Source organism: Lynx canadensis, chromosome D1, assembly GCF_007474595.2.
Source record: "Lynx canadensis isolate LIC74 chromosome D1, mLynCan4.pri.v2, whole genome shotgun sequence".
NCBI lineage: Eukaryota > Metazoa > Chordata > Mammalia > Carnivora > Felidae > Lynx > Lynx canadensis.
In genome coordinates, this window is record NC_044312.2 from 110,488,690 (window position 1) to 110,511,196 (window position 22,507).

The following is a 22,507-nucleotide window of genomic DNA, read 5'->3' on the forward strand; positions in this document are numbered from 1 at the left end:
TTCGAGCCCCGCGTCGGGCTCTGGGCTGATGGCTCGGAGCCTGGAGCCTGTTTCCCATTCTGTGTCTCCCTCTCTCTCTGCCCCTCCCCCGTTCATGCTCTGTCTCTCTCTGTCCCAAAAATAAATAAAAACGTTGAAAAAAAAAATTAAAAAAAAAAAAAAAAAAAAAGAGCTTGAGGCATGGGCAGCGCCCAGTACAGTGGGGGCTGAGGGGGCCACTTGGCTGCTCTGTAGGCCTGTCCCCAAGGAGTTATAGTCGTGCGGTCTCCGTCCGCTCAGGATGGAGTGAAGGTAAACAAGTATGAGGAGTACGGACTCCATGCCATCCCGAGGTCCCCTAAGCGTTGTTTCTGCTCCACCCAGTTCCCCATCAAAGCCCATCAGATGATGCCCATCTCCAAGCAGGGCCTGCAGGCTGGACTTCCCCAAATATACTTCGGATCCAGGTGGCCCCAGTGTGGGGAAGCAGAGGTGCTTGCTCAGAATGCGTAGGTCTGGGCTTTATGATGCGTGGGCCTATGGAGTCCCCTCTGACAAAGGACCCATTTTTGTGAGGTGGGCTACACTGGACAGGCTGGATGGCAGGTCAGGTAGAGAGTCAGGCGACTCTCTGAAGGTGACTAAGGAGTAGTTTCCCTGTACACCACCAGGGGGCGCCAGAGGTTGCTCAGCTCTAATGAGGACTTGTCCCACCATCTATTAAGGCGTCTTTCTTCTATCTCAGATCTAGGATGGGACAACAGAGGGAAAGCACGGTGCCGGCTCTTTCCCACCTATCAACTTGCTGATTGCTGCCAGCCCAAACAGGGCCACATTGAGGCACTGGAGGTCAAGCTTCCAGACTCTGTTCTTTATTGATAAGCATGAATGAACCCCTTGCCAGTTCTGCCCTCGGATTCCCAGCCTTAAGTGGGGAGTGTGTCTTTGCCTCTTAGACACCTGCCTGAGTCTGGCTTTGTCCAAGGCTGTGCCCCTTTGCCACGCTATTCCCCAGAGCACAGCATTTAGGTCAGGGAGGTGTGTAGCAGGCATCTGAAGGGTCATGGTCAGGTCCTGGTCCTCAGAGACCACTCTCCATGTGGGAAGTGCAAACTTCAGCTGTGTTGGCTCCCAGAGGGGGGGCTCCAGGAGCCTGCTGGTTAGATGGAAGGCTGAGCCTCAGAGACCTCCAGATTCAGCCTCTTTCCTCTTCACACTCTTCACAGCCAAACACTCTCATGGCAGAACTGAGCCAAGGGGGCAGCAAACTGGCTCCCGCTTGTGTCCTGAGGTCCTGGGATCGCAGGCAGGAGGCCTTGGGCGGTGCCTCAAAGGGGATAGACATGCCAGAGGCTGTGCAAGGGGAGGGGGAGGGAAAAATCAGAGCGAGTCAGTTAAGTCCTTGATCTGATTTCACCAGCCCCAATTCTTGGCCATGGCCTGTAGTCCTTGGCCAACCCCTCTGTACTAAATAGAGAGTCCCTTGGGCCCTGGGTGCACTCTTCCCCCACCATTAGCTCAGAGCTAAGAAGTATTAAAGCCATCTTCTGCCTTCCTGAGCCAGGCACCCTGTAGAGCCTTCTCGCCCGCTCAGCAAAGCCCAAGAGCCTTCACCCATTTCTTCCTCAGGTCAGGGCAGCCCCCACCTGGGGCCAGCAGGCTGCTGGTGCCTGACGAAAACCCTGGCCCCCCTGAAAGCCCTCCCTGGCCTGTCTCTGACCTGTACTGGAAGCGGGGATCTCCAGGGTGGGTCTGCAGCACCTGGCGCACTTCGGCGGGGGGCTCCAAGCCCATCTGCTCGGCCCGATGCCAGCGCTGCAGCCGCGTGATCCCTGCCAGGGTGGGAAGAAGACACTGAGTCCAGGCTAGAGAATGTGTGTGGAGGGGTGTGTTGGGACCTCCACACCCCCCAGTCTCAGTAGACCCAGGCAGGGGCTTGGCTTGCTTCAGGGACGTGTGGATGACAGGACTGTCTCCAGGATGTGCTCCTGGGGCCTGAGGGGGTTCTCACCTGTGCAGGGCCCATATTGCCAGGCCAGATCAAACTGCCTCAGCAGCTCCAGCTCTGCTTCATCCACGCTCAGAGGCTGGGGCTCTTCCCCTGCAATGACATGCTGCTTCTCAGGCCTGCCCGGGGCCTATGCCCTGCAAGGCCAGCCCCCTGCTGCTCGCTTCACAGCTGTCCCACTGCTCCCCGGCCCTCGCCACCCCTTGGCCTCCGCCGGCCGTTGCCAGGCCTGGACTAGGAAGTAGAGGACATACTTCACTTCCCCTGCCATTGCCCGCGTCCACCCACGTCCTCTCATGCCCCTCGGTGGTGTCCACTGCTCCCGTCCCCCAATCTTTAGAGACCTAGCTCTGGCGCCAGCTCCCCCTTGCTGTGCCCAGCGGGGCCCTCCCTCCTCTTCACTACAGGGTAGGAGTCAGTGATGAGCCGCTTCCGGCCCATGGCGGCCACCCAGGCAGGCAAAGAAGGAGGCGACTGCGAGGAAGGAGACAGGCCAGCGGGCACGAGAGAGACAGCTGCTGAGAGAGAGAGAGAGTGAGAGAGGGCTGAGGCCAGAGAGCGAGCCTGGGGCCAGCGACAGGCAGACACGGTGACCCAGACTAGCCGAGAGGAAGTCCGCTGGTTCCAGGGAATGACGCCTGTCCCCCACCCCCACAAGCACGCAAACATTAAAGACCTAAGCCAATGGCTGGCCACCTCTGCGGGGCGGGGCCCGGCTTCAGCCAATGGCAGGCGGCGCAGGCAGAGGGGGCGGGGCAGCTGCTGCAGCTGTGTTCTGGGGGAGAAGGGGCGAGGCTGGGGTGGGAGACCTGTCAAGATGCCCCAGACGGCACCACCTCCTCCTGCCCCCCCTCCGCCCCATTGGTCTGCAGTGGGTCTCGGGGGACTTAATAGAGCGTTATCCTTAGCCTCTCACTTCCCGTTTGCCCTTCCTAGGCAAATGTTCTTTTCAGCCTCACTAATCCCCGTGGCCGGTTGGTAACTCCCCAGAGTCCAGCTGGAGCCTCCGCTCCCACCCCTTGTCCCGCAGAGCTCAGTGGGGGCAGGTCTGGAGGTCCGATGAGAGTTTGGGCTAATCCAGCCCCCTCCCTGCTCCCATCCCACCCCCACTGGCCCCAGGAGACCTGGCTGGAAAAGCCCATGGGTTCCAAAGCTCCTTTCTCACAGTCTGTGCCCAAAGACCCTGCCCACCCTTAGTCCAGGCAAGCGTTGGCCTTGTCAACTCTCCCGGAGTCCTGCAGCCTGCCCCATGCCCACCCTACCAGTCAGGAAGATTCCACACTGAGCAGGAGGCCAGAGTGTATTGGTATCCCTAGTTTTTCATCAGTAAAACCTGCCATCTCACTAATATGACAGTATGAGCAGAAAATACCCACACTAAACCAAACACTTATATGGCGCTTACAGTATGCCAAGTACTGTTCTCAGCATTTCCCCACATATTCGCTCAACTAAAATAGATGTAAAATGATTCTTTTTTTTTTTAAGATTTTATTTTTTTAAGTAATATCTACCCCCAGCATGGGGCTTGAACTCATGACTCTGAGATCAAGAGTCACATGCCCCACTGACTGAGCCAGCCAGGCGCCCCACAAAATGGTTCTTGAAAGTAGGAAGTGCTGATAGTCACAGCATTGTGGGGCCCCAGTTAAACCACAGGCCGTGCCCTCCCCACCCTGGAGCTCAGAGGCTAATAGCGGCCAGGCGCCCCATAAAATGGTTCTTGAAAGTAGGAAGTGCTGATAGTCACAGCATTGTGGGGCCCCAGTTAAACCACAGGCCGTGCCCTCCCCTCCCAGGAGCTCAGAGGCTAATAGCGGAGGCAAACAGGACGCACAAGTTGTCAGTGCGGGGATAAAGTTCCTAACAAGGATAGGGGAGAGGGTGGGTCAGAGATGAGTTGGACCACAGGGCTGCCTTAGCACTGGAAGACCTCCTGGAGGAGGCAGGCTGCTGTAAACAGTGTCTCTCAATTCTCCGCCCATGACCTTTGTCCCTTGGGCTCCTGTCATCGCTGAGTCACCCCTACACCCTCCTCCCCCTCACCAACTTCCTGGCAGCAGGCAACGGCGCTGGTCAGCGGGAGTCTGGGAATCGGCACAGGGACCAGCCCAGCTCTAACTGCCCTCTAGAGATCCATCTAGTTCCTCCTTCCAGGAGAGCCGGGCCTGCTCAGAGGCTTCTGCCTGCCCCCTCTTCCACTGCTCTGGGGTGCGGGTGCGCTGCGTTAGGAGTGAGGTGGGCACAAGAGAGGAAAATGGTCTGCAGAGTGGACCGCCAAAGGGGAGGAGCAGGGACAGGACATGTCTTCAGGGGCCTCCTCCTGCCTGGCTCTCCCCATCCACTTCCTTGAGGAGGGCCGAGTGGGAGTCAGAGCTCGCGAATGCACTGCACAGAGCTGGAGGGCCCTTCCCTGCTTTATTTTCTGGGCTGGGCCTGGCCTAATCCCCCATCTGCCTCATGGACTAAGTGGGGCCCACACTGAGGGAGACAGGGGCCCTGCTGCACTGGGGAGGGGAGCAGGGAGGCCCTCTCCACCAGGCCCGGGAAGGGCTGAGGTGCGGAGTCCAGTCAGGCACTGAGCACGCCACGGAGGGATCGTGCCCGGGCTCGGTGGGACTGACCACTCTCTCCCCAGGGGGCGTCCCAGAGGTGTGTGGCACCTCACTCCTGAGTCCACAGAGCCCCGAGGGAGTAGGAAGCCATGGGCGGGGCAGACCCCTCCTCATTCCTAGTCCTTCCCACCCCTGAAAGCTGATAGCCGTGGGGCCCTGCCACCGCCCAGGGAGCGTGAAATGAGGTGTGCCGCTGGGAGGCCACAGTGGCTCCTACTGCCGCCCGAGCCCATTTCCCTCTCTCCTCTGGCACCCTGGCCTGCTCTGTGGGCACTGTCTGGGCCGTCCCCGCCAGCCACCCCCGGCTCTGCCTGGCCCAGGCCCTGCTAGCCTCTCTCACCCAGCCTGGCCTGTAGCTTTCCCCCATCAAGGCAATCGGCTCAAGTGCAGGCACCCTAGGACTGTTTTTCTGGCCTGGAGTCAAGGGAACTCTCCGCAGGCAGCATCGCCCTCCTGTCCTAGTCATGCAGTAGTGGGACCAAGCTCCAAGGCTCAAAGGAGCTGCCACCCAGGAGCTTTGGAGCCATCCCTGTCCAACTGGCATCCTTCTGTAACTCGGCCTACCCACCCAACAGGTCTTGTCCTTCTTCCTTCCCTTCCTGTCTGCCCCCATCTCCTTTCTTCCTGGAACCCCTGTCCCTACTCAAGCAGCCTCCCAGCCTATCCCCCAAACTGCTGTCGTGGGGCCTACCACAATTTGGGCTTCAGGCTGGAGGGCCAGGCCAGAGGTCTGAGTTAGGAGCTGAGTTCTCCCTCCTTCAGGGAGTTTCCTGAGACCCAGGAGCCTGTTTCCGGGTCAGCTCTGACCCCCAGAGGATGGTTATGGGACTGGCAGGAGTGGCCGATGCATGTCAGCCTGGGAACACTCAAGGGCCTTGCTTGGGGCCAAGACCAAAGTCTTGGGGGAACCCAAGGGAAAAGGAGAGCGAAGACCGGAACAGGAGCCCAGCACCTTCCTGAAGGCTGAGGCCCACTGTCTACTGCTCCGAGGGGAAGGGGATTAGGCCTGGCTTAGCTCAGACAATGTGGCAGGGTGGGGGGGCCTCAGCACTGCACAGGTGCCCTAGGAGCCCCTTCTCCCTCCCCTGGCTCACAGTGGGGCTCGTCGTGGAGAGAGTCAGCTAGAGCCAGGAAGGTTGGGGCAGGTATAGAGAAGCAGCTGCCTGGGGCCCAGCAGGCTGTGGGTGTAGCCTGCTCTCCTTCCCTCTCGCCAGCATCCCCTTCCTCAGGCCCTCAGGCCCTGCCACCCACCCGGAGCTAGAGATTCTGGGCAGCCAGACTCGTATCCCTGACCCCCCCCACCCACATGCCCACACACCATGGGCTCCATTCCCCACCCTGCGGACCAGAATTCTTTCAGGCAACTCCTCCTAGTCCATCCCAGACACCCCACCTCTCCCGGCTCCAGGTTCTCTGGCCTTGTGGGCCTTGAGGGGCAGGAGCCTGATGGAAGGCAAAGGTCCCCCTCCATCTGGGTTTTTCTGCCACTGGCTGGCTTTTCTGCTATGTCCCAACCATGCCCTCGGAGCCTTCTCCCATTACTGCCCCTGTCACCTTGGCCAGCTGGCCCTGGAGAAATTCTGGGAACGGTTGAAAAGGGATCCTTCTGGCCATTTCTCACCTTGGCCACCAGGTGTCAGACTTTGTCTAGCTGGGAGGAAGGTCCTAGTTCGTTTCCACCCGGTTGGCCAGGCCTTAGAGGTCAGGGCAAGTTGGGGAGGGGCCTAGAGGTGACCTCTGCACTAGGGAGGCTGGAAGACCCTGAAGGTTGAGAGGAAGGGCTGGAACTCTGGTTCTAAAGCTCACAGCTACTTCCTCATTGTCCCCACCCCCACCCCACTGACAAGGGCTTTGTCTACTGCTGGGAACTGGGGAACCAGGCTGAGTCAGGGAGCTCAAGAACTGAAGGGACAAAGGCAGGGACAGTTGTGGCTCCAGAGAAGAAGGGGGAGCTGAGAGGGAACCACCCATCAGAGCACTCAGTCAGGGGCCCGGATCACTGGCCCTTACCCTCTAGGTTAAGGGGAACAAGGGCCTCCCTTGGCCCTTCCCCATTCGGGGTGGCTGTGGCGAGTGGGCGAATGTGTGCGTGTGTCTGTAAGACGAGCACTTGAATGAGTCTCTTCACATACTGCGAGGGCCCTGAGTCCTGGATGTTGGGTCAGTCTTTGCAAAGGCAGGAAGCTGGCAAGGCGTCACCAGCCTTTGGCCACCCTCCACCTCTTCCACACCCACTCCCACCCCTGCCCCCGAAGTTGCCTCTCCCGAGGGACCGTTCGCCAACTCGTGCCCATCCTCGCACACACGGGTGCGTTTCCAGATACCCAAGAGGATGCCGAGCTTCCTAATCCGCTCTGTGCTGTCTGGATGGAGAGGATGGGGAGGAGAGCTTCTCTCCTTCCCTCCTACTCTCCCTAGCCTTCCTGGGACAGAAGGACTTCCAGAGATAATGTCCTCCTTCCCATGGCACCGCAGGCCCTAGGCATTCCAGGTTTTTAAGCTGACCTCTGAGAACCTGGGCCCCTGACGCTAAGGCCACACTTAAGAGGTGGAACCTGAGTAACCGACACAGACTCACCACCGGTCCCGGAGCAGTGGTGGGTGGAGAACCAACAACGGACTCATAGAAGAGCCTGATGACTTGTCATTTACCCAGAGCCACCTGCTCACGGTCCGAAGCTCCAAAACCCAAAGGACCGGGCTCCTACCCCGACACCATCAGTCACCATCAGTAGGGGGCTATCTGGGGGGGAGTTCAAGAATTCAGACTCTGAGATGCCCTTTCCGGCTCAGCTGTCCCCTGTGTCCGCCTCCCCCACCTTACTCTTTATGACGCCCCCTCTGTGTCCTCAGCCGGGCGAACTTGTGTGCTTGCCCGCCCTTCCCCGGTTGCTCTCCTCCTCTGTTTCCAGCTGCTGCAGGCCCGGCTCTGAGACCCCGCGTGTGCTGCAGCTCCCGGCCACTCAGAAGCACCGTTTCGAGCTCTCTGGAGTCTCTCGACCCTCGAGTCTCTGCCATTCCTGCCCTGTCAGTCCTCGGCCTTGGGAAGTGCCCTCTTTTCACCCTGTCCTCTCCTCCTGCCATCCCTGGCTTGCTAGGGGGTGTCACAATCCACGACAGAGATGTGTGTGCTGGTGTCACCTGGCTCCATGTGGCTGGCCAGCAGCCCTTTTGATTCCCTTCCTCTGCTTGTCCCTCTCCATTCTTCTCCAGCTCCCACCCCTCCCGCAGCCATTTCGCGTTTACATCTCTTCTGTTTAAAAACAACAGCAGACCAACCAACCACACAAAAAACCTTCCTTGATCCTGCCACCAAATGCCTGAGAGAATACATTCACCCCTTTTCCTTCTTTCTCACCCCCTCCTTTAATCTCACAGTTGGAGTCTACCTCCCAAATGCTCCCGCAAAGGTCACCTGTGACCTCCCAATTTCCCAGTGGGTTTCCCCCAAATTCTTCTCTTAGCGCTTCCGGGGCATCTGACACTGTTGATCAGCTGCCTCCCTAAAACTCTCTTCTCTTGGCTTCTCATACACTATTGTCTTGACACTCTTTAAATCGGCTTATATTAAATTATCAAGTACTTTAGTTCGGTGCAGGGCATTGTGCTGAAATGCTAGAGGGATGCAAAGATGAATAAATTGTGGAACGTGCCCTCGAGATGCTATCTGCTTACAAGGGAGACAGACACACTGAACTGACCCTTGCCCTGCCCTTGTCCATACCCGACCCTGAGAGTCTGTGCAGAAGCACCTACTGTGTGTTGGGCACTGGAAGGACAGTGGTGGCTGCAGACACCGCTGCCTCCCTGAGAGGACTTACAGACCAGCACCCTCGCTGAAGGGACGCGATCGCTCCTTCCCTGACTTCCAAGTATTTTGCCTGTGTCTTTCCACAGTTGATCCAATTCTGCCTTGGATTCTAGCATTTGGAGCAAGGGAGGGCGGGGGGAGTCCCAGTCCCTTCTCTCGAGTGTTTTGTTCGACACGCTAACTGAACACCTTCCGTGGGCTGGAGCCTGAACTGGGATAGAGAGGTGGGGAAAACTCAGAGTCTGCCCCTAAGAAACACACAGTACAGTGGTGTGGGATGTACCTTCCTTCTCCCTGTATTCTGCATAGCCCCCTTGTTTGCTGCCTTGCACATTACAGGCTGCTAGGTTTTGCTGCGATGTGGAGACAGCCCGGATGCCCTCTCCTCCCTCTCGTTAGGCAGAAAGCAGGCCCGCAGGATATCTAGACAGGGTCTGGGCAGATGTGTCCGCCTGAAGGGCCCGGACCCCTTGGCGGGGCATGTGCCCTCCAACTTGGGCCAGGTGACTCTGGGACATTCAGCAGGACCTGGCTCGCCCACAAGCAAGTCCAATAGCTCATGCACCTACGCTCACGCACCTGTCAGTAGTTTCAGGTCAGCTGGTCTTCTCTTCCCAGAGAGATCGCAGGCTCCATGAGGGCAGGAGCCAAGTCAGGTCTCAGACTTGTGCTGGGTTTCCTACTCCAGTCGGCGCAGTGATGGGCAGACCTTTGCAAGATTCGTCAACTGATTGACGTCACCATCATTTGTTACTTCCTGTGCTTAGGGCACTGTCTCGCGGAGGCCCTGGTGAAATACCTCTGTGTTACCTGGGAGAAGTTAGCCCCCTAGCTCACCCAGTGGCTCTTCACGAGAGTGTCAGTGCGGGCCAGTCTGTCACAAATAACTGGAGATCACATCACTATTCGCTGCGGCTGCGGCTGCGGCCGGGCACCTTACCTTTATTGTCTCTCTCATCCTTCAAACAGTCTTAGAAGGGTATTTAATTACCCCCATTTCACAGATGGGGAAATCGGAGAATAGAGAGCTGTAAGTAATTTGTCCACGGTCACTCAGCTAGGAGGCCGTGAGGCTGGGCTTGGAGCTGAGGTCATCCCTGAGTCACATCTATCCCGTTCGCTTTGCAGACCAGTATGAGTTTTTCTCTTACCCACCCGCCCCCCCAACCTGCTGTCTTACACTGAAAAGAGTCTACAAGAAGGGAGTCACGCCTGAGACTTGTGACGTGGCCACAGTCAGTCACGCTCCCTAGGAGATGAAGGGTATTGGGAAGGGAAGGGTCACTGCCGGGGGCCCCCGGGGGCCACCACAGGTGGGGGTCCCGGTGAAGCTGAGGGCTGACCGCGCGTGGCTGACCAGAGGCGCAGGTGGACAGCTTCGCAGGGAGAGAGACCTATGAGACCTTTAAAGTAATCCAGAGAGGGGAGGCGGGCCGAGCAAAGGCCGGGAGGGGGAAGACACGCGGCCAGACAAGAAGATGTTGGAAGGACTAAAGGGACGCACCGTGGGTGGAGGAACAGAGTGTGCTGTGGGCACCGCGCTCCGTGGACAGGGCAGAGCCTCTTCCCCAGCTCTTTGCCTCTCCGAGCTCTGCCCTGGACTGCCAGGCTCCAAGCCACCAGGCACGCGGGGGCCCAGGAGGGGAAGCACCAGGCCAAGCAAAGAGATGAAGTCCTGGGGCAAGCATTTTATTTGTTAATACAAGAATAGAAATTCTGCAATAAATATCATCTAATAAATAACATCTCCAAATAAATAAATATTAATACAACAAACTTAGAGTCATGAGTGGGTGAGGCTGGGGGGCAGGGCCTGGGGGAGCTGCCCCCCGCACCCCGAAATGCTACTGCAATGTAAACTTTCAGGAAACCCTGTGGCTGTGGCTATGGTTGCCCTCCCCAGCCTGGGCAACCCACAGATACCCTGGAAAGGGGGTGGAGAGGAGGCACCATGATGCCGGCAAGAAGATGCAAGGCAAGGTCCTTTTGGCTGCCGTCCTGTGCCACCGACTGCCTTGGTGAGCCGTGGGTCCGCTCTGTCCCTGCCCCTATGCTTTTAGTATGACCTCCAATGCAGATCCCACCTCTTCCGCTTTTAAATCCCGTCTCTTCCCGTTTGGACTTGCCACCGTGTGTGTTTCCTGAATTGGATGTACTGAGCTATTTGGGGATAGGGGAACAACGCCCATCCAAGGAGAGTGGGGCAGCCAAAGGGCTCCCCCCGCCCCAGAAAGGCACACGCTGCGGTGGCCCCCCTCCCTGCCTACGGGCATGCTTCCCGGAAGTGCCGCGTGAGGGGCCGTGTGGGCGCCGGCAAGTGCCGGGCAGGAAGCAGGAAGCTGTGAGAGCCTTCGCACCAACTTGAACCGCTGCCCCCGGGAGCGCTCCTCCCTGTGGAAGAGACCTGCAGGGCTTTGGAAAGCGGGGAGTGGACAGGCCCTGTCGATCATGCCCTCTTCCAAGTCCGGAGAGGGCCAGAGGCCCATGGCTTCCGTCTCCTGGCTCAACAGATGTTGGCATACGGGTTTCTCCCTCCCAGAGTGGGAGCAGGATTTGAGGGAGGAGAGGAGAGAGGAGGCGGTAAAGGTCAGAGATCAGAAGCCATGGGCTTCCAGGTGCAGGGTGACCGCCGCTGGCGGGGGCTGCGTCTTCTTCTTGAGCCGGTTGAAATCCTTGGCCGAGCGCCACAGCCAGGTCTGCAGCTCCTTCAGCAGCCAGAAGTCGTCCATCTTCTGGAGGAAGTCGCTGTGGGCAGGGCCGGGGGCCCGGGTGGGCTCGGTTCCGGGCAGAGGCTGGGGCAGCGGGTAGCCCAGAGCTGCCATGACGCCCGCGATGCTGCCCAGCAGGCCCTGAAGGCTGGTGCAGAAGTGGGCCAGGCTGCGGCGCAGCTCGGCCGTGGCAGCCTGGCGGTCGAGGCCACGCAGGTAGCAGAGGAGGTGGCTATAGGCCTCATAGTTCTGGGTCAGCCGCAGTTTGTCATTGAGGCTCCGCCACACATCCAAGTTGACAGTGGCCCTGGGCAGAGTCTCTGCCCCTAGCCGAGGTGGGTTGAAGTCAGGCTCGTTGAAAGGGGGGCCCAGGTAGTTCAGCTGTGAAAAGGAGAGGGCGATGGAGGAGGAGGAGGAGGAGGAGGAGGAGGAGGAGGAGGGCCACCGGGAGATAACCTGCTCCCAAAGCTCCTATTTCCTGTGTCCCCTGACACTGGCCCCATCTCCTCGCTAGGCCTCTCTGTGCGAGGGCCTCCCCTAAGTTTCTCCAGGGATGTTATCTGCATGGAGGTGGCGGTTGAGGCAGTGGGGGTTGATGAGAGGTGTAGGAAGAGAAAAACACGCAGGAGATACTCGGGGAGGACGTGCTGATTGGCCGTGTGTGCAAGCCTTGGGAGCGTGCCCACCACGGGGCAGAGCAGAGAGGAAGAGGAGCCGGAAGGACCCAGGTGGCCAGGCCGCAGAGGTGGAAGGTGGACCAGAAGAGTGCAGAGCCAAGAAGAGGAGTTCGAGAAGGCAGGAGTACTCGACAGTGTGGCTGCAAAACAGAGAGCAAGGGGAATGGGCCTTAGAAAATTCTGTTGGGTTTGGCGAAAAGGAGGTGCCTGCCGACCTTGGAGAGAGCCGTTTCAGTGGCCTGGAGGCCAGATTGCAGGGGGTTAAGGAGTGAGTGGGTGGAGAGGAAGCGGAGGCAGAGGGTGTAGACCACTCCTTCGAGAAATTTGGCAGGGAAGGCCAGGAGAGAAAAAGGGTCGGGAGCTAGAGGGGGTAGCGGAGTCAGGCAAAGGTTTTTGGCCAGGGAAGGGAAAAGCGGGTGGGAAGGCAGAGGGGCCCGTGGGAATCAGAGCTCCATTTGCCTCCCAACACGCTTGGTCCCACCAGCAGAAGGGCAGGGGGCAGATGGTACTCACTAAGCAGCAAGTCCCCCCAAGGAAGAGCTCCTAGGAGCAGGGCTGCAGAAGGAAGAAACTGAGGCAGTCTCAAGAGCTGGGCAGGAGGAAGGGTATAGGAGGCAGTCTAGGGAAGAGGACGGAGCTTTGCCAACCCTCAAGGGAGAGGCCTGGGGCCCAGGGAAAGGGCTGAGGGGGACGTTTCAGCTGGAGAGAAAGGGAGAAGAGAGGGGCGAGGCCTGGGATAGGCAAGGGCCCAGGGGGAGGTTCACACGCTGACAAGCACAGAGACAAACTAATTTCCTCGGTGTATCCTGGGGCTGGAGCCAGCTCCCCCGCCACCCTCCTCCCCTTTCTTTCCCTGGCTCCAGAGTAGGGTCTGGGATGTGGAAGAGGAACACGGGAAGAGGGGGCCGGTTCCCCATGGTCCTCGGCAACTCTGACCCTCTTTCCTTCTCTCCTGGGCTCTCTGAACACCTCTGGACTGCCCCCAAATCCTTACGGCACAACTTCCATCCACACCCTGAACCTCCCGCCACTACTGGCCTATCTTCCCCACAGCCCCCTTCCCCCAAGTCCCCCCTAGGAGGCCCAGCTAGGATGGGAGAGGCAGACAGAAGGGAGGCCCATGGGTCCAGAGCAGCAGGGCCCCAGGTCTGGGGCAGAGGCGAGCTGGAACACAGGCATGGGAGGTGGGGCCCCTCCATCCCCACCCAGCCCCGCCCGTGCAAGAGACACCACAACACGGTGTAAACAGAAGAGACTTCCCCGGCCCCCAGGGGGAGGCGGGCGGCTGGGCCGGCAGCCAGTGGGGCAGTGGGCCAAGGCGGGTGCGAGGCCTGCCCACATGCCTAGTCCTGGGGCCAGGGATGGGAAGGAGGGGGGCACCTCAGAGGGAAGGGTAGGAGATAGGCCAGACACGGGGACCGTTTGGAACCAAAGGGCCCCCTGGTGACCACTGCTCACCGGGACCCCTCCACCATTCTGTCTCTCTTCCACCATCTTCTCTCCTCGTTCTTTGCCAATTCCCAGACCTTCCAGCTGCCCTGGATACTCACGTAGGTCCCAGCCAAGCTGCGGAGTTGGTGTTCCAGGTAGCGGGTGAGGTCGTAGGTTTTCTGGATGGAGGGGCCAGGCCCTGGGTCCCCCGTGCGGTTGAGGGCTGGCACTGCAGGGAGGTGCCAGAGCACAGCACACAGGCAAGCTAGCATCCCCCACGAGTCCCCTGCGGGCAGGAGGGGCGAGAAACATGAGGGCGGGCCCAGGCCCAGTGGAGGATGCCCAGCTGGCAGCCCCTCAGGTGTCTGTCCCCACCTTGGGTCGGGCGCAGGGTTGGTGAGGGTGGGCCGCCGGATGGGAGGCAGGGGGGATGGAGGAGGGGAGCGTTCCTGGCCTGGGTGTGTGTGTGTGTGTGTGTGTGTGTGTGTGTGTGTGTATGGAGGCATGTATGTGTTTGAGGACGAGAACTTGGCCTCTGTGTGTGTATCTACCAGTATATATCGGAAAGCATATTTGTGTGTCAGCTAAGAAAGAGCCAGTATACGTATGCCAATGCGTACGTGTGTGTGCGTGGAGGGACGGGGCCAGGCCTAGGGACTCTGAATCCAGACCCTCTGCAGTTTAGGGAGCCAAGGGGTGGGAAACAGCACATGTCTCTCTGCCAGCTGCCAGCAGTCAGCCCCGGGAAGGGCACGAGAGAGGCCGCCCTGAGATGAGTCCACACAGAGAGCCACAGGAGGCAAGGGGTAGGCTTGAAGGGGGTCAGGCTGAAGGACAGAGGGCTGGCTCATGCAGTCAGTGGTGGGTACATTCTTGAACAGGATTCCTGGGTGTGGAGCTGTGGGGTGGAGGTTTGCCCCATTCTTATCTAGGAGGTTGGATGGGGAAAAGTTTGACCTGAGTGAGGTCTTCTGATGAACCTACAGTAAAGAGGGCCGGGGTGGGGGATGTGAAAGAGAGAAAGAGGGGGGATATGATGTATCTGATGGGTTTGGCTTGTCAGCTGATGGTGCCGGAGAGTTTGGACATCCTGGGATACCAGAGGCCAGGGGTTGACAATGTGAAGATACCCATAGGCAGTTGGGAAACATGATTTTCCCAGCTTTTAGGTGTGGGCCAAGGTAAAGAGCACCAGGCCAGGAGTCAGTGGGCACCGGGACTGGGTAAAGGCAATTAGGGTTAGGATAGGGCAAGGCTATAATTGGTACGGGGCTAGGTTAGGTTTAAGGACTGGGTTACTTTTAAAGTTTCAGGTTAGTTTATTGGGATTTGGCTGACTGAGTGTGGTTGAGGTTTGAGTCTAGCTGGGGGATGTGGTGAGGTTTGGACAGGCACAGGGTTGGCTGGGGCTAAGGTTTATTAATGTGTTGATTTAGATGTCAGATGGGGTAATGCATGGCATGTCACTAACAGTAGGGCTGGTCTGGGTTTTAAGCTTGGGTAGGTGTTGAGCTCATGAGTCGTTTCTTCTACTTTCTATTTTCGACTTTCAAATTTTTATCATGACATATGTTGCTGTGATAGTTAGAAATGAGTTGGATACGGGTTTGACAGTTTGACTGTACTGAGTTAGGGGGAGTTTGGAGTTAGTCATAATGCTGGGTCAAGGTTTTGGAGAGGGCTTAAGACTCAAACTGTACAGAATGCCTCTCACAGAGTGTAGGGGTCAGGTGGGGACTTGCGCAGCGGCCCAGGCCATCAGTCTAGACTCACTAAGATGCGTGGTGGCTGGCAAGTTTACTGATAGAGCAGGGGAGTGGGTCGGGTGGGGGGAACACCAGTCTCAGAGACCCTGCTCTTAGGGACGAGGGACTTGGTCTGAGTGCATGGGTGCGTGCGTGCGTGCGTGAGGACAGAGCGCGGTGTCAGGCACATGACTGCTCCCCTGTCCTTGTCCGCATCTGCAGCCCGCGGCTTCCCTCCCGGTGCTTCTTTCCTCGTTTGGCCTTTTCCTGCTGACTCTGTGTTCCTTTCTATTTACTCTTCCTCATATTCCAAGACAACTCCAGGCCCTTCTCTGCACGAAGCCTGGGGCTACCCTCAGCCTGGATATCTGGCAGAGTCACCTCCAAGATCCTAAGGGTACAATATGGGGTGTTTTGGAGGTGGAGACCTGCTGAGGCGAGCGGCAGCCCTTCCAGGCTTGAGGTAGCTTTCGGGACTGAGTCTGGCCCCACTCACAGTTAGCAGCATGCTGAGGGTCCCAGCTGAAGCCCACATTGGGAGCTGGGCTCACCTCTTTCCCCGACCTTGCTTTGGTCAGCCTTTCGGTCCATAGTTCTGGGACTGAGTTTTGCCTCTGCTGTGGTGGTGGGGGGGGGGGGGGGGGGGGGGGGGGGGGGGGGGGGGGGGGCACCAGGTCAGGAACCCAGCTCTGGGCCTTGTTTTCCCCTCCTCTTCTGGGCCCTGTGGCACATCCCTGGGGAGAACTGGCTCCCTACACAGGGACAGCAGGGGGAGAAGCCTTTGGATAAACAAGAACTAAGTCATCTGGGCAGAAAAACGGCTCATGAAATTAACCAGACGAGGCCGGTGTTTCCAGGAATATTTCAGTTCTGAGGTAACTGTGTCACTGCAGGCGGGGATGGGGGGGGGCAGGGGAAGTTGCAGAAAGATCGGACTGACCGGCCCATGGAGAGAACCAGTAAAAAGGAAGGGGTCTCAGGTATCTAGAGGGAGAAGAGGCTAGGAAGGAGAAAGGAGACAGGGCTCTAGGCTCTAGGCTCTGGCTTCCACTCTGGGCAAGATGTCCCCATATCTCAGGCGGCAAACTGACGGCCATCTGGGGCAGAGAACACCTGTGGCTTAGTTGTGAGCCCCGGAACTCAGTGAGGCTTGGGCTCACCTGCGTCCCTAGGAGGGAGCATTAGGTGGGCATCGTGGAGCCCTCTCCCATCCTTCTCTCCAGGCTCCTGGTTTGCAGGTGGACCGGGCCCCCTCCCCCAGTCCTGGCCCCTAGCCCAGCCCCCCCCCCCCCAGCTCTGCCTCTGGCTGCTGCCCACTGTTGTTTACATCCCGGCTTCCCTTGTGTTTATAAATCCGGCTGAGCACGTGAGGAGCTAATGAGTGCAGCTCACAGCTCACGTTTCCTGCTGGAGCCCCCTGCCCCCCCATCTTGGCCCCCCGCCCCAGCGGCCCCTAATTCCATCCAGATCCCTGGGCCCTGGGAACCTAGGCCCCCCTCATGAACACACACACACACACACACACACACACACACACACACACACTCAGCCCACGCAAGCGCACGGCCACCCTGACACGGCTGCACGGGCAGGCATACCAGGGTCCACGTGTCCTTAGCCAGCTGCCCCTCGATCCCTGGACTGTGTCCTCCAGGCTGAACTCCTCCGGCAAGGGTCGGGGGCTCGGCAGGGCACACGTGCAGGGTGGCCAGGGTGAGTCAGACAATTGTCCAGGAGACTCTGCACCTGGGATGCCCTCAGGCCAGACTAGGGCCAGCTTCCTGGCGACCTTGGAGGGACGTGTTGAGGGGAATTGGGGGAAGGAAGTGGTTTAGGGGGTGGTGTGTCTGCCGTAGTGTGAGATCCAGGCACTGAGACTGTAGGCAATGACCCTCGGGGGCTCCTCCTGACCTGCCTCCTCGGGGAAAGGCCCACGGAAATAGCCCATCTTTCCTTGTCCTCTGGCTAGCTGCCCTTCCCTCAGTCCTCTCTCCCCTTCGTCCTCTCTTTGGTTCCCTGTGCCCCAGGCCACTGAGAAGTGGCTTAGTGAGCGAGTCCGCATAGGCCCAGAAGTCCGGAGACCTAGCTTTGCCACAACCCAAGACTGGGCTCGCAGGAGAGGGCTGTGCTGTGCACGCTAAGGTCCCTCTCAGCCCAAGCGCGTGGGGTTCCACCTCTGCTGTTATCTTCAGCAGCCCCCTCCCTGCCCTTCTCTTCCAGCCCAAGTGACAGAAGAAGAAACTGAGGCCCAGGGAAAGAAGCAGGCCAGTGGGCCGGCCGCCCTGCCTTGTGAAGCCAGTACCGACAGAGGAGCCGGGCTGTCGCCGAGTGAGGGGGCTCTGGACTGGGCTCCAAGAGGACCCCAGTTGTTCCCAAGGGGCGCAGGATGAAGCCAGGGGAGCTAGGCGAGGCAGCCGGCGGCGGAGAGCCAGGCAGGGGGACCCAGTGAAGGAAACGGTCCCGGCCGGCGTGTGGGTTGAAAGGGTGTTGTTATTCAGAGGCGTGGGAGGGGCTGGGAGGGAGCGGGCAGGAGCCAGGGTGTGAATAGGCAGGTGGGATTGTGGGGAGGAATGTGAAGTGTCACCAATAAAGTAGCTGGTGTGGCTGGGTGGTGTGCACAAGTGTGAACGGGGCAGGAGTGCAGGGCTCCGTGGAGGGGAGAGGGAGCCATTAGACCAGTCTGGAAGAGAGAGAGACGGGGGGTGGGGGGGCTGCTAGGTGACAGTTGCTGCCATCTGCCTGTTTCCTCCTCCGGTTGAGTGCGGGGCTCAGGGCAGTGAGGGTGCCAGAGCCAAACTGCGGGGTGGTGGTGGTGGTGGGGGGGGTGTCCGGTCTGTCAGAGGAATGTATCCCTGTGTCCCCAGGGAAGGGCAGTGTGTGCTCCAAGCCGGAAAGGGGGTCTGTGGGGGTTGTGAAAGCCGGGAGATGTCAGCTGGTCAAGGTCAGGACCAGAGAGTGCCTGACAGAGGTGTGGGGTCCGGCGTCCTCACCCACAACCTTTCTCCAAGGCTGGGGACTTCCAGCTTCCCCTCCCGTCCCGGCAGCTCCCTCCTACCCCAGCGGGGAGGGCCGGGCCGGGCACCGGACGAAACCGGGACGGGGTCCTCTGGGACTGGGGGGTCTGTGGGGAGGGCTTCTGGAGCGCAGTGTGGAGTAACTGGGAAGGAAGGTGGAAAGAGATGGGGCTCTGGCGAGGCGGGGGGAACCCGGGGTTCCCCTCGAGGGGCTCGGCCCGAGAACTCGGCGGCGGCGGCCGCTCGCTGGCCCTCCCCCTCGGCGGTGACCTCTCGCTCCCGGCCCCCTCCCCGCGGCGGCGGCGGCGGCGCCTTCCCCCTGTGTGGCCTCGGCGCCCCCGGCCCCGCCCCCGGCCCGCTCCCGCCCGGTCGCTCCCTTCCCGGCGGCGGGGGCGGGGGCGGGGTCCGGGGCGCCGGGCTCCGGGCTCGGCCGGGCCGCTGCCCTTTCCCGCGCGTCAACTCCCCGCCCTGCCCGTCCGCCCTCCCGCGGGCCGCCGGGGCCGAGCGGCCGCCGCCGCCGCTCCCCGGCCGGTGACGGGCTTTCTCCTGCCCGGTCCGGCCGGGCTGCGCCCGTCCCCCCGCACTAATCACTCCCAGGCCACGGCGGGCCGGGCCGGGGTGGGGGGGGTGGGGGTGGGGGCTCGCTGCCGCCGCCGCCGCCGCCCGCCCCGCCGCCCGGGCCCTACCTGCCGCCGGCTCCCCGGCCGCGGGCAGCATGGTGGGCTCCGGCCGCGCAGCGCGCAGCGAGGAAGCCGCGAGTCCCGCAGCCCGGCCCGGCCCCACCAGGCTCGGCTCTGCCCTCCGCCCTCCTCTCTCCTCTCGCCCGCCCTCCTTCCCGCCCTCCCCTCCCCGGCGGGCCGGGGAGGGAGCGCGGCGGGCCCGAGGTGTCGGCCTCCCCTCGCCTCCCGCCGGCCCGGGCTCGGGCTCCCCGCCCTTCTCCCCTCTTCCTCCCCGGCCCCCTCCTCCCCGCGCGCCGCGTCTCCCTCCCGCAGCCCCGCTCCCCGCCTGGGACTCGCTCTCCCCGACTTTCGCGCGGGGCTCTTTCCGCCGGGATTCCCGGCACCCCGCCTCGCTGGGGCTCCAGGTTGCCGGCTCCCGGGGTCAGCGGGTCGCGCGGGCTCCCGCCGCGCTCCCGGCCACCTCCTGGCCCCGGCGAGCGGACTTCAGGAATGCCGCGTCCCCGCCCGGCCCCTCTCGAGGGCGCCCGGCCGTGCCTCCCCCCCCAGCCCCCCCCCCCCCGGCCCGAGCCCTGCTGGCGGGGGTAGCTGCCGGCTCCCCCGCCCGGCCCCGGCTCGGGGCTCCCGGGGGGAAGCACGGGAACCGGATCTCGCGGCTCCCGGGCGGGGGCGGGGGCCGGGGCCTCGGACGCCAGGCTCCTACCTGCTCGGAGGTCCATGGGGCCGGGGGCCGGGCCGGCCGGGCGCGGCTCCTCTCCCGGAGGCTGGCGGAGTGGGAGGGCGAGCCGCGGCTCCGGCGAAGCTTTAATAATCCCATCCGCCAGGCCCACTCGCAGGTTTTTTTCGCTCGGTTTCGGATTTTTTTTTTTTTCGGTGTGGGACATTCTGCAAACTTTTTTTTTTTTTTTTTCTGACGTGTAAAGCTGTAACCACAAATTGTAGCGGCCCTCCCCGGGGTGGGGGGAGGAGGGGGGAGGAGGGAAGGGAGGGCTTCTGGGGCTCCTCTCCCTCCCACAACACCGAGGGGGGGTGAGGTGAGGCGAGGCTGCGGCGGTACCACCCTGGGCCTCCTGGGGGAGGGGGCGGGGAGGGCATCAGTCCGCCGGCAGACTCCCCGAGCTGGGGGGAGCGGGCCGCCCTCTCCTTTTCTTCTCCGACGGCGTGGACCCGGGGTGCGGGGTCCCTGCTCTCACCCTACCTCGGACTCCTCATCTCTAACCTTCCCTCTCCTCCCCCTCCCCCTGAGTAAATGCAATGACACATTCTCCCAAATGCCAGCGAGCTGGCCTCGTAGCAAGTGATGGTGTTTTTCCTGCTGCCCTTTGTCTGGGCTGACCGCCCCCCTGGCCTATTGTCCCGCCGCCAGTCCCATTTCCAAAAGCTGGGGCTGAGTGAGGCGCTGGGGTTGGGGCAGGTGACTAACGGCCTCACAATGCCCCCTGGGGCGGGGGAGGGAGAGGGCACCCCAGGCCCACTGCCCAGCTCCGAGGAGAGTAGAGGGCCCTTGGCCGAGGGTTTTTCTCTCAGGTTCACTAGGTTCTTCGTTCTTCCCAGCGGCCGGGAGAGCGCACAGGGGTGGGGGAATTGTAGTTCATTAATCAGCACGAGGCACCGGACCAGTTTCAACACCAGAGGCTGCATGGGTGACTCAGCGGGAATGCTCCCATTCAAGGCGATGGACAGACCCAGAGTCCCCATTTGTGAAACGCTTCCCCATGAAGACTTTTGGCTTTCTCTCGCCTTCGGGGTTTGGGGTTGTTGGTGTTGTGGAGTGCTCTCCCTCCTTCCTTCCCCAGGCCTGGGTTGGGACTTGCTTTGTGGGATACCTGGGGGACCCTTAAGCCTAGACCCTCTCAGGAGGGTCTCCTTCCTGCCCCCTTCCTCCCCCCCCGCCCCCCTCCCCCCCGACGGAGAGCTGCCAGGGAGAGTGCAGAGGAAACAGCTCTCCCTGTCTGGGGCTTCCAGACATCTCCTTTTGGTGACTTCTTGGGGGACAGTCATTTGGTCCCCAAGGCTTGAGTACTCTAGATCCAGACCACCAATTAAACCATTTGGTAATAAGTTGCTTCTGTCCTTTATTTGTTTTTTCAAAGTGGGAGAGGTGGTGGTGGGCCAACCCTGGAAGGTGATTCCTCCCCGCGCCCCCCAACAGCATCAGATTCTTCAGTCCACGACTCCTGCCCCGTGTCCGTGTCCCTGAAGAAAGGAGGGTGCCCCGCCAGCCCTGCCACAGCCCCTCCAGCCTGCGGGTCAGAGCAGGCGGCATGGTCAGGACCAGCGCTAGGTTCCCAGGGCAGCTCTTCCCTTTTCTGCACTGTGTGGACTGAGGTGGGGGGGTGGGGGGGTGGGGAAGAAGTTTGTTTTCAATTACCTCACTGGAGTGGGACAGACTTTGTTGTTGGGTTGTTTTTTTTTTTTTTTTTTCCCCTCCTTTCTTTCTTTTTTCTTTCTAAACAAGGAGAAAAAGAGCTGGGAAAGGGGAGCTGGCTGGGGGTTGGGGGCAGGGGGCTTTCTGGGGCATCAGTAGCAGCTTTAAGGAAACCTGTCTTGGGGGGGTGTCCTTCTGAAGAGTGCTCAGGGCCTCCCTCTTCCCCCCACCCTCCCCCCCACCTCAGCCAGAACTCTGCAGTTTCAATGACATTCTTGGCGGGTGAGCCCTGAGATCTTTTGATGCCCACGCCAAGGTCAAGAAGGCAGATGTCCAGTGGGTGACTGGCACTGAGGCCAGCCATGAGGTCCTCGAGCAGCCTCCCTTTCAGAAGGAGGGAGCCACAAACGGTGGGGAAGTGGGGCATGCAATTCGTCCTCCCCTCGTCTGTAGCCTGCTCCTTGCGGAGAGTGTCTGCACAGACAATGTGGTTTGGATTTGGCTGAGCCCCCTCAGCACCTTATAAAGCACCTTGCTGAGTCAGGGAGAAAGCAGCCCCCACTCGGGAGAGGAGGAGGGGGCCGGGAGAGAAAGGGAAAAGAGGGAGAGGGGAGCTGAAGGAAGGAGGTGGGGGGCTGAGAGAAGGGAGGGGCAGAAAAGTAAATGGGTGGGAGTAGGAAGGAGGGAGGAGGCGGGAGCCCAGGGAGAAAGAGGAACAGACTGCAGTAGAAGGGGAGCACCCCCCCCATCCCACCACACGCCCAGCGAATACTTGCCTCGGGAGGCCAGAAAACATTGCTTTGCAGTAGCTGAGGGCCCGTGGCCCCGAAATGGGGACCCAGGCCAAGGGGGAGCAGGGACAACTGACTTTACACACAGCCACCCCCCCACACCCACCCAGCTTGTTACGGTGACACTGCACGCTGGAGAAGTCGCCTTCTCCCTCTGCCTCTTGTCTAGACTTGCATCCCTGCCCTCTCCCCTCAACCAGGGGGTGGCCAAGCCCCCCCCCATCCTCCCCACTGCCAAGGGGAAAATCAGCTCCATCTCCAAGCTGCCAGTGCCCCTCTGCCATGTCTGGGCAAAGGCAGGAGGCTAGGAGCTGCCAGGTGGGTTGGGGTGGGGGCTGGAATAAAGACCTTGCCTTTCTGCTGCCAAATCCTAAATAGGGTGGGCTGTGGGAATTGGGGGAGAGGAGGAAGAAAGGAGAGGCAGAGCGTGATAGCTCCCCCTCCAGGATTTCTGTGGCGTGGGGGCGCAGGGGACTGCCCTCTGATTTCCAGTTGGGGATGTCAACTTCCCACTCCCCTGTGGCTCTCAGACTGGGATTCTTGTTCTGGGATTGCTGCTGAGGGCAGGGCAGAGGTTACAGGAGACTCGTGCCCCCTGAGCCCCAGAGCCATCTGTCTTGGTACATGGCGTGCAAGAAGTTTCCGAAACCCTGCCGGGTGCTAGGCGCTACGAAGACAGAAGA

The 22,507-nt window shown here is 60.5% G+C and overlaps 2 protein-coding genes across 4 annotated transcripts; both read right to left on the minus strand.

Annotated features, from left to right (window-relative positions):
- Positions 1–829: 829 nt before the first annotated feature.
- On the minus strand, positions 830–2,649 carry POLD4 (DNA polymerase delta 4, accessory subunit). Its single transcript, XM_030331586.1, has 4 exons — positions 2,332–2,649; positions 1,991–2,080; positions 1,700–1,811; positions 830–1,332 (listed from the first exon to the last, which is right to left on the minus strand). The coding sequence occupies exons 1-4, from the start codon at positions 2,426–2,428 to the stop codon at positions 1,308–1,310; spliced, it is 324 nt and encodes a 107-aa protein (XP_030187446.1). The 5' UTR covers positions 2,429–2,649; the 3' UTR covers positions 830–1,307.
- Positions 2,650–10,081: 7,432 nt separating this feature from the next.
- CLCF1 (cardiotrophin like cytokine factor 1) lies at positions 10,082–19,507 on the minus strand. 3 transcript variants are annotated; one of them, XM_030331584.1, is made up of 3 exons: positions 19,369–19,507; positions 13,349–13,515; positions 10,082–11,502 (listed from the first exon to the last, which is right to left on the minus strand). In XM_030331584.1, the coding sequence occupies exons 1-3, from the start codon at positions 19,382–19,384 to the stop codon at positions 11,008–11,010; spliced, it is 678 nt and encodes a 225-aa protein (XP_030187444.1). In that variant the 5' UTR covers positions 19,385–19,507; the 3' UTR covers positions 10,082–11,007. The 3 variants fall into 3 exon arrangements, with proteins under 3 accessions (XP_030187444.1, XP_030187445.1, XP_030187443.1); XM_030331585.1 differs by lacking the exon at positions 19,369–19,507 and adding an exon at positions 16,573–18,222; XM_030331583.1 differs by lacking the exon at positions 19,369–19,507 and having other exon boundaries at positions 13,349–16,243.
- Between the last annotated feature and the right edge of the window lie 3,000 nt (positions 19,508–22,507).

Coding starts and splice junctions, on each gene's coding strand:
- POLD4 (XM_030331586.1), bottom strand. CDS start 2,428: ATGGGCCGGAAGCGGCTCATCACTGACTCCTACCCTGTAGTGAAGAGG. Junction 1,812..1,990: donor GCAATATGGGCCCTGCACAG/GTGAGAACCCCC, acceptor CCACCCTGGCAG/GGATCACGCGGCTGCAGCGC. Junction 1,333..1,699: donor GATCCCCGCTTCCAGTACAG/GTCAGAGACAGG, acceptor CCCCTTGCACAG/CCTCTGGCATGTCTATCCCC.
- CLCF1 (XM_030331583.1), bottom strand. CDS start 13,735: ATGCCTCCATACACACACACACACACACACACACACACACACACACAC. Junction 11,503..13,348: donor GCAGCTTGGCTGGGACCTAC/GTGAGTATCCAG, acceptor TCCTTTTCACAG/CTGAACTACCTGGGCCCCCC.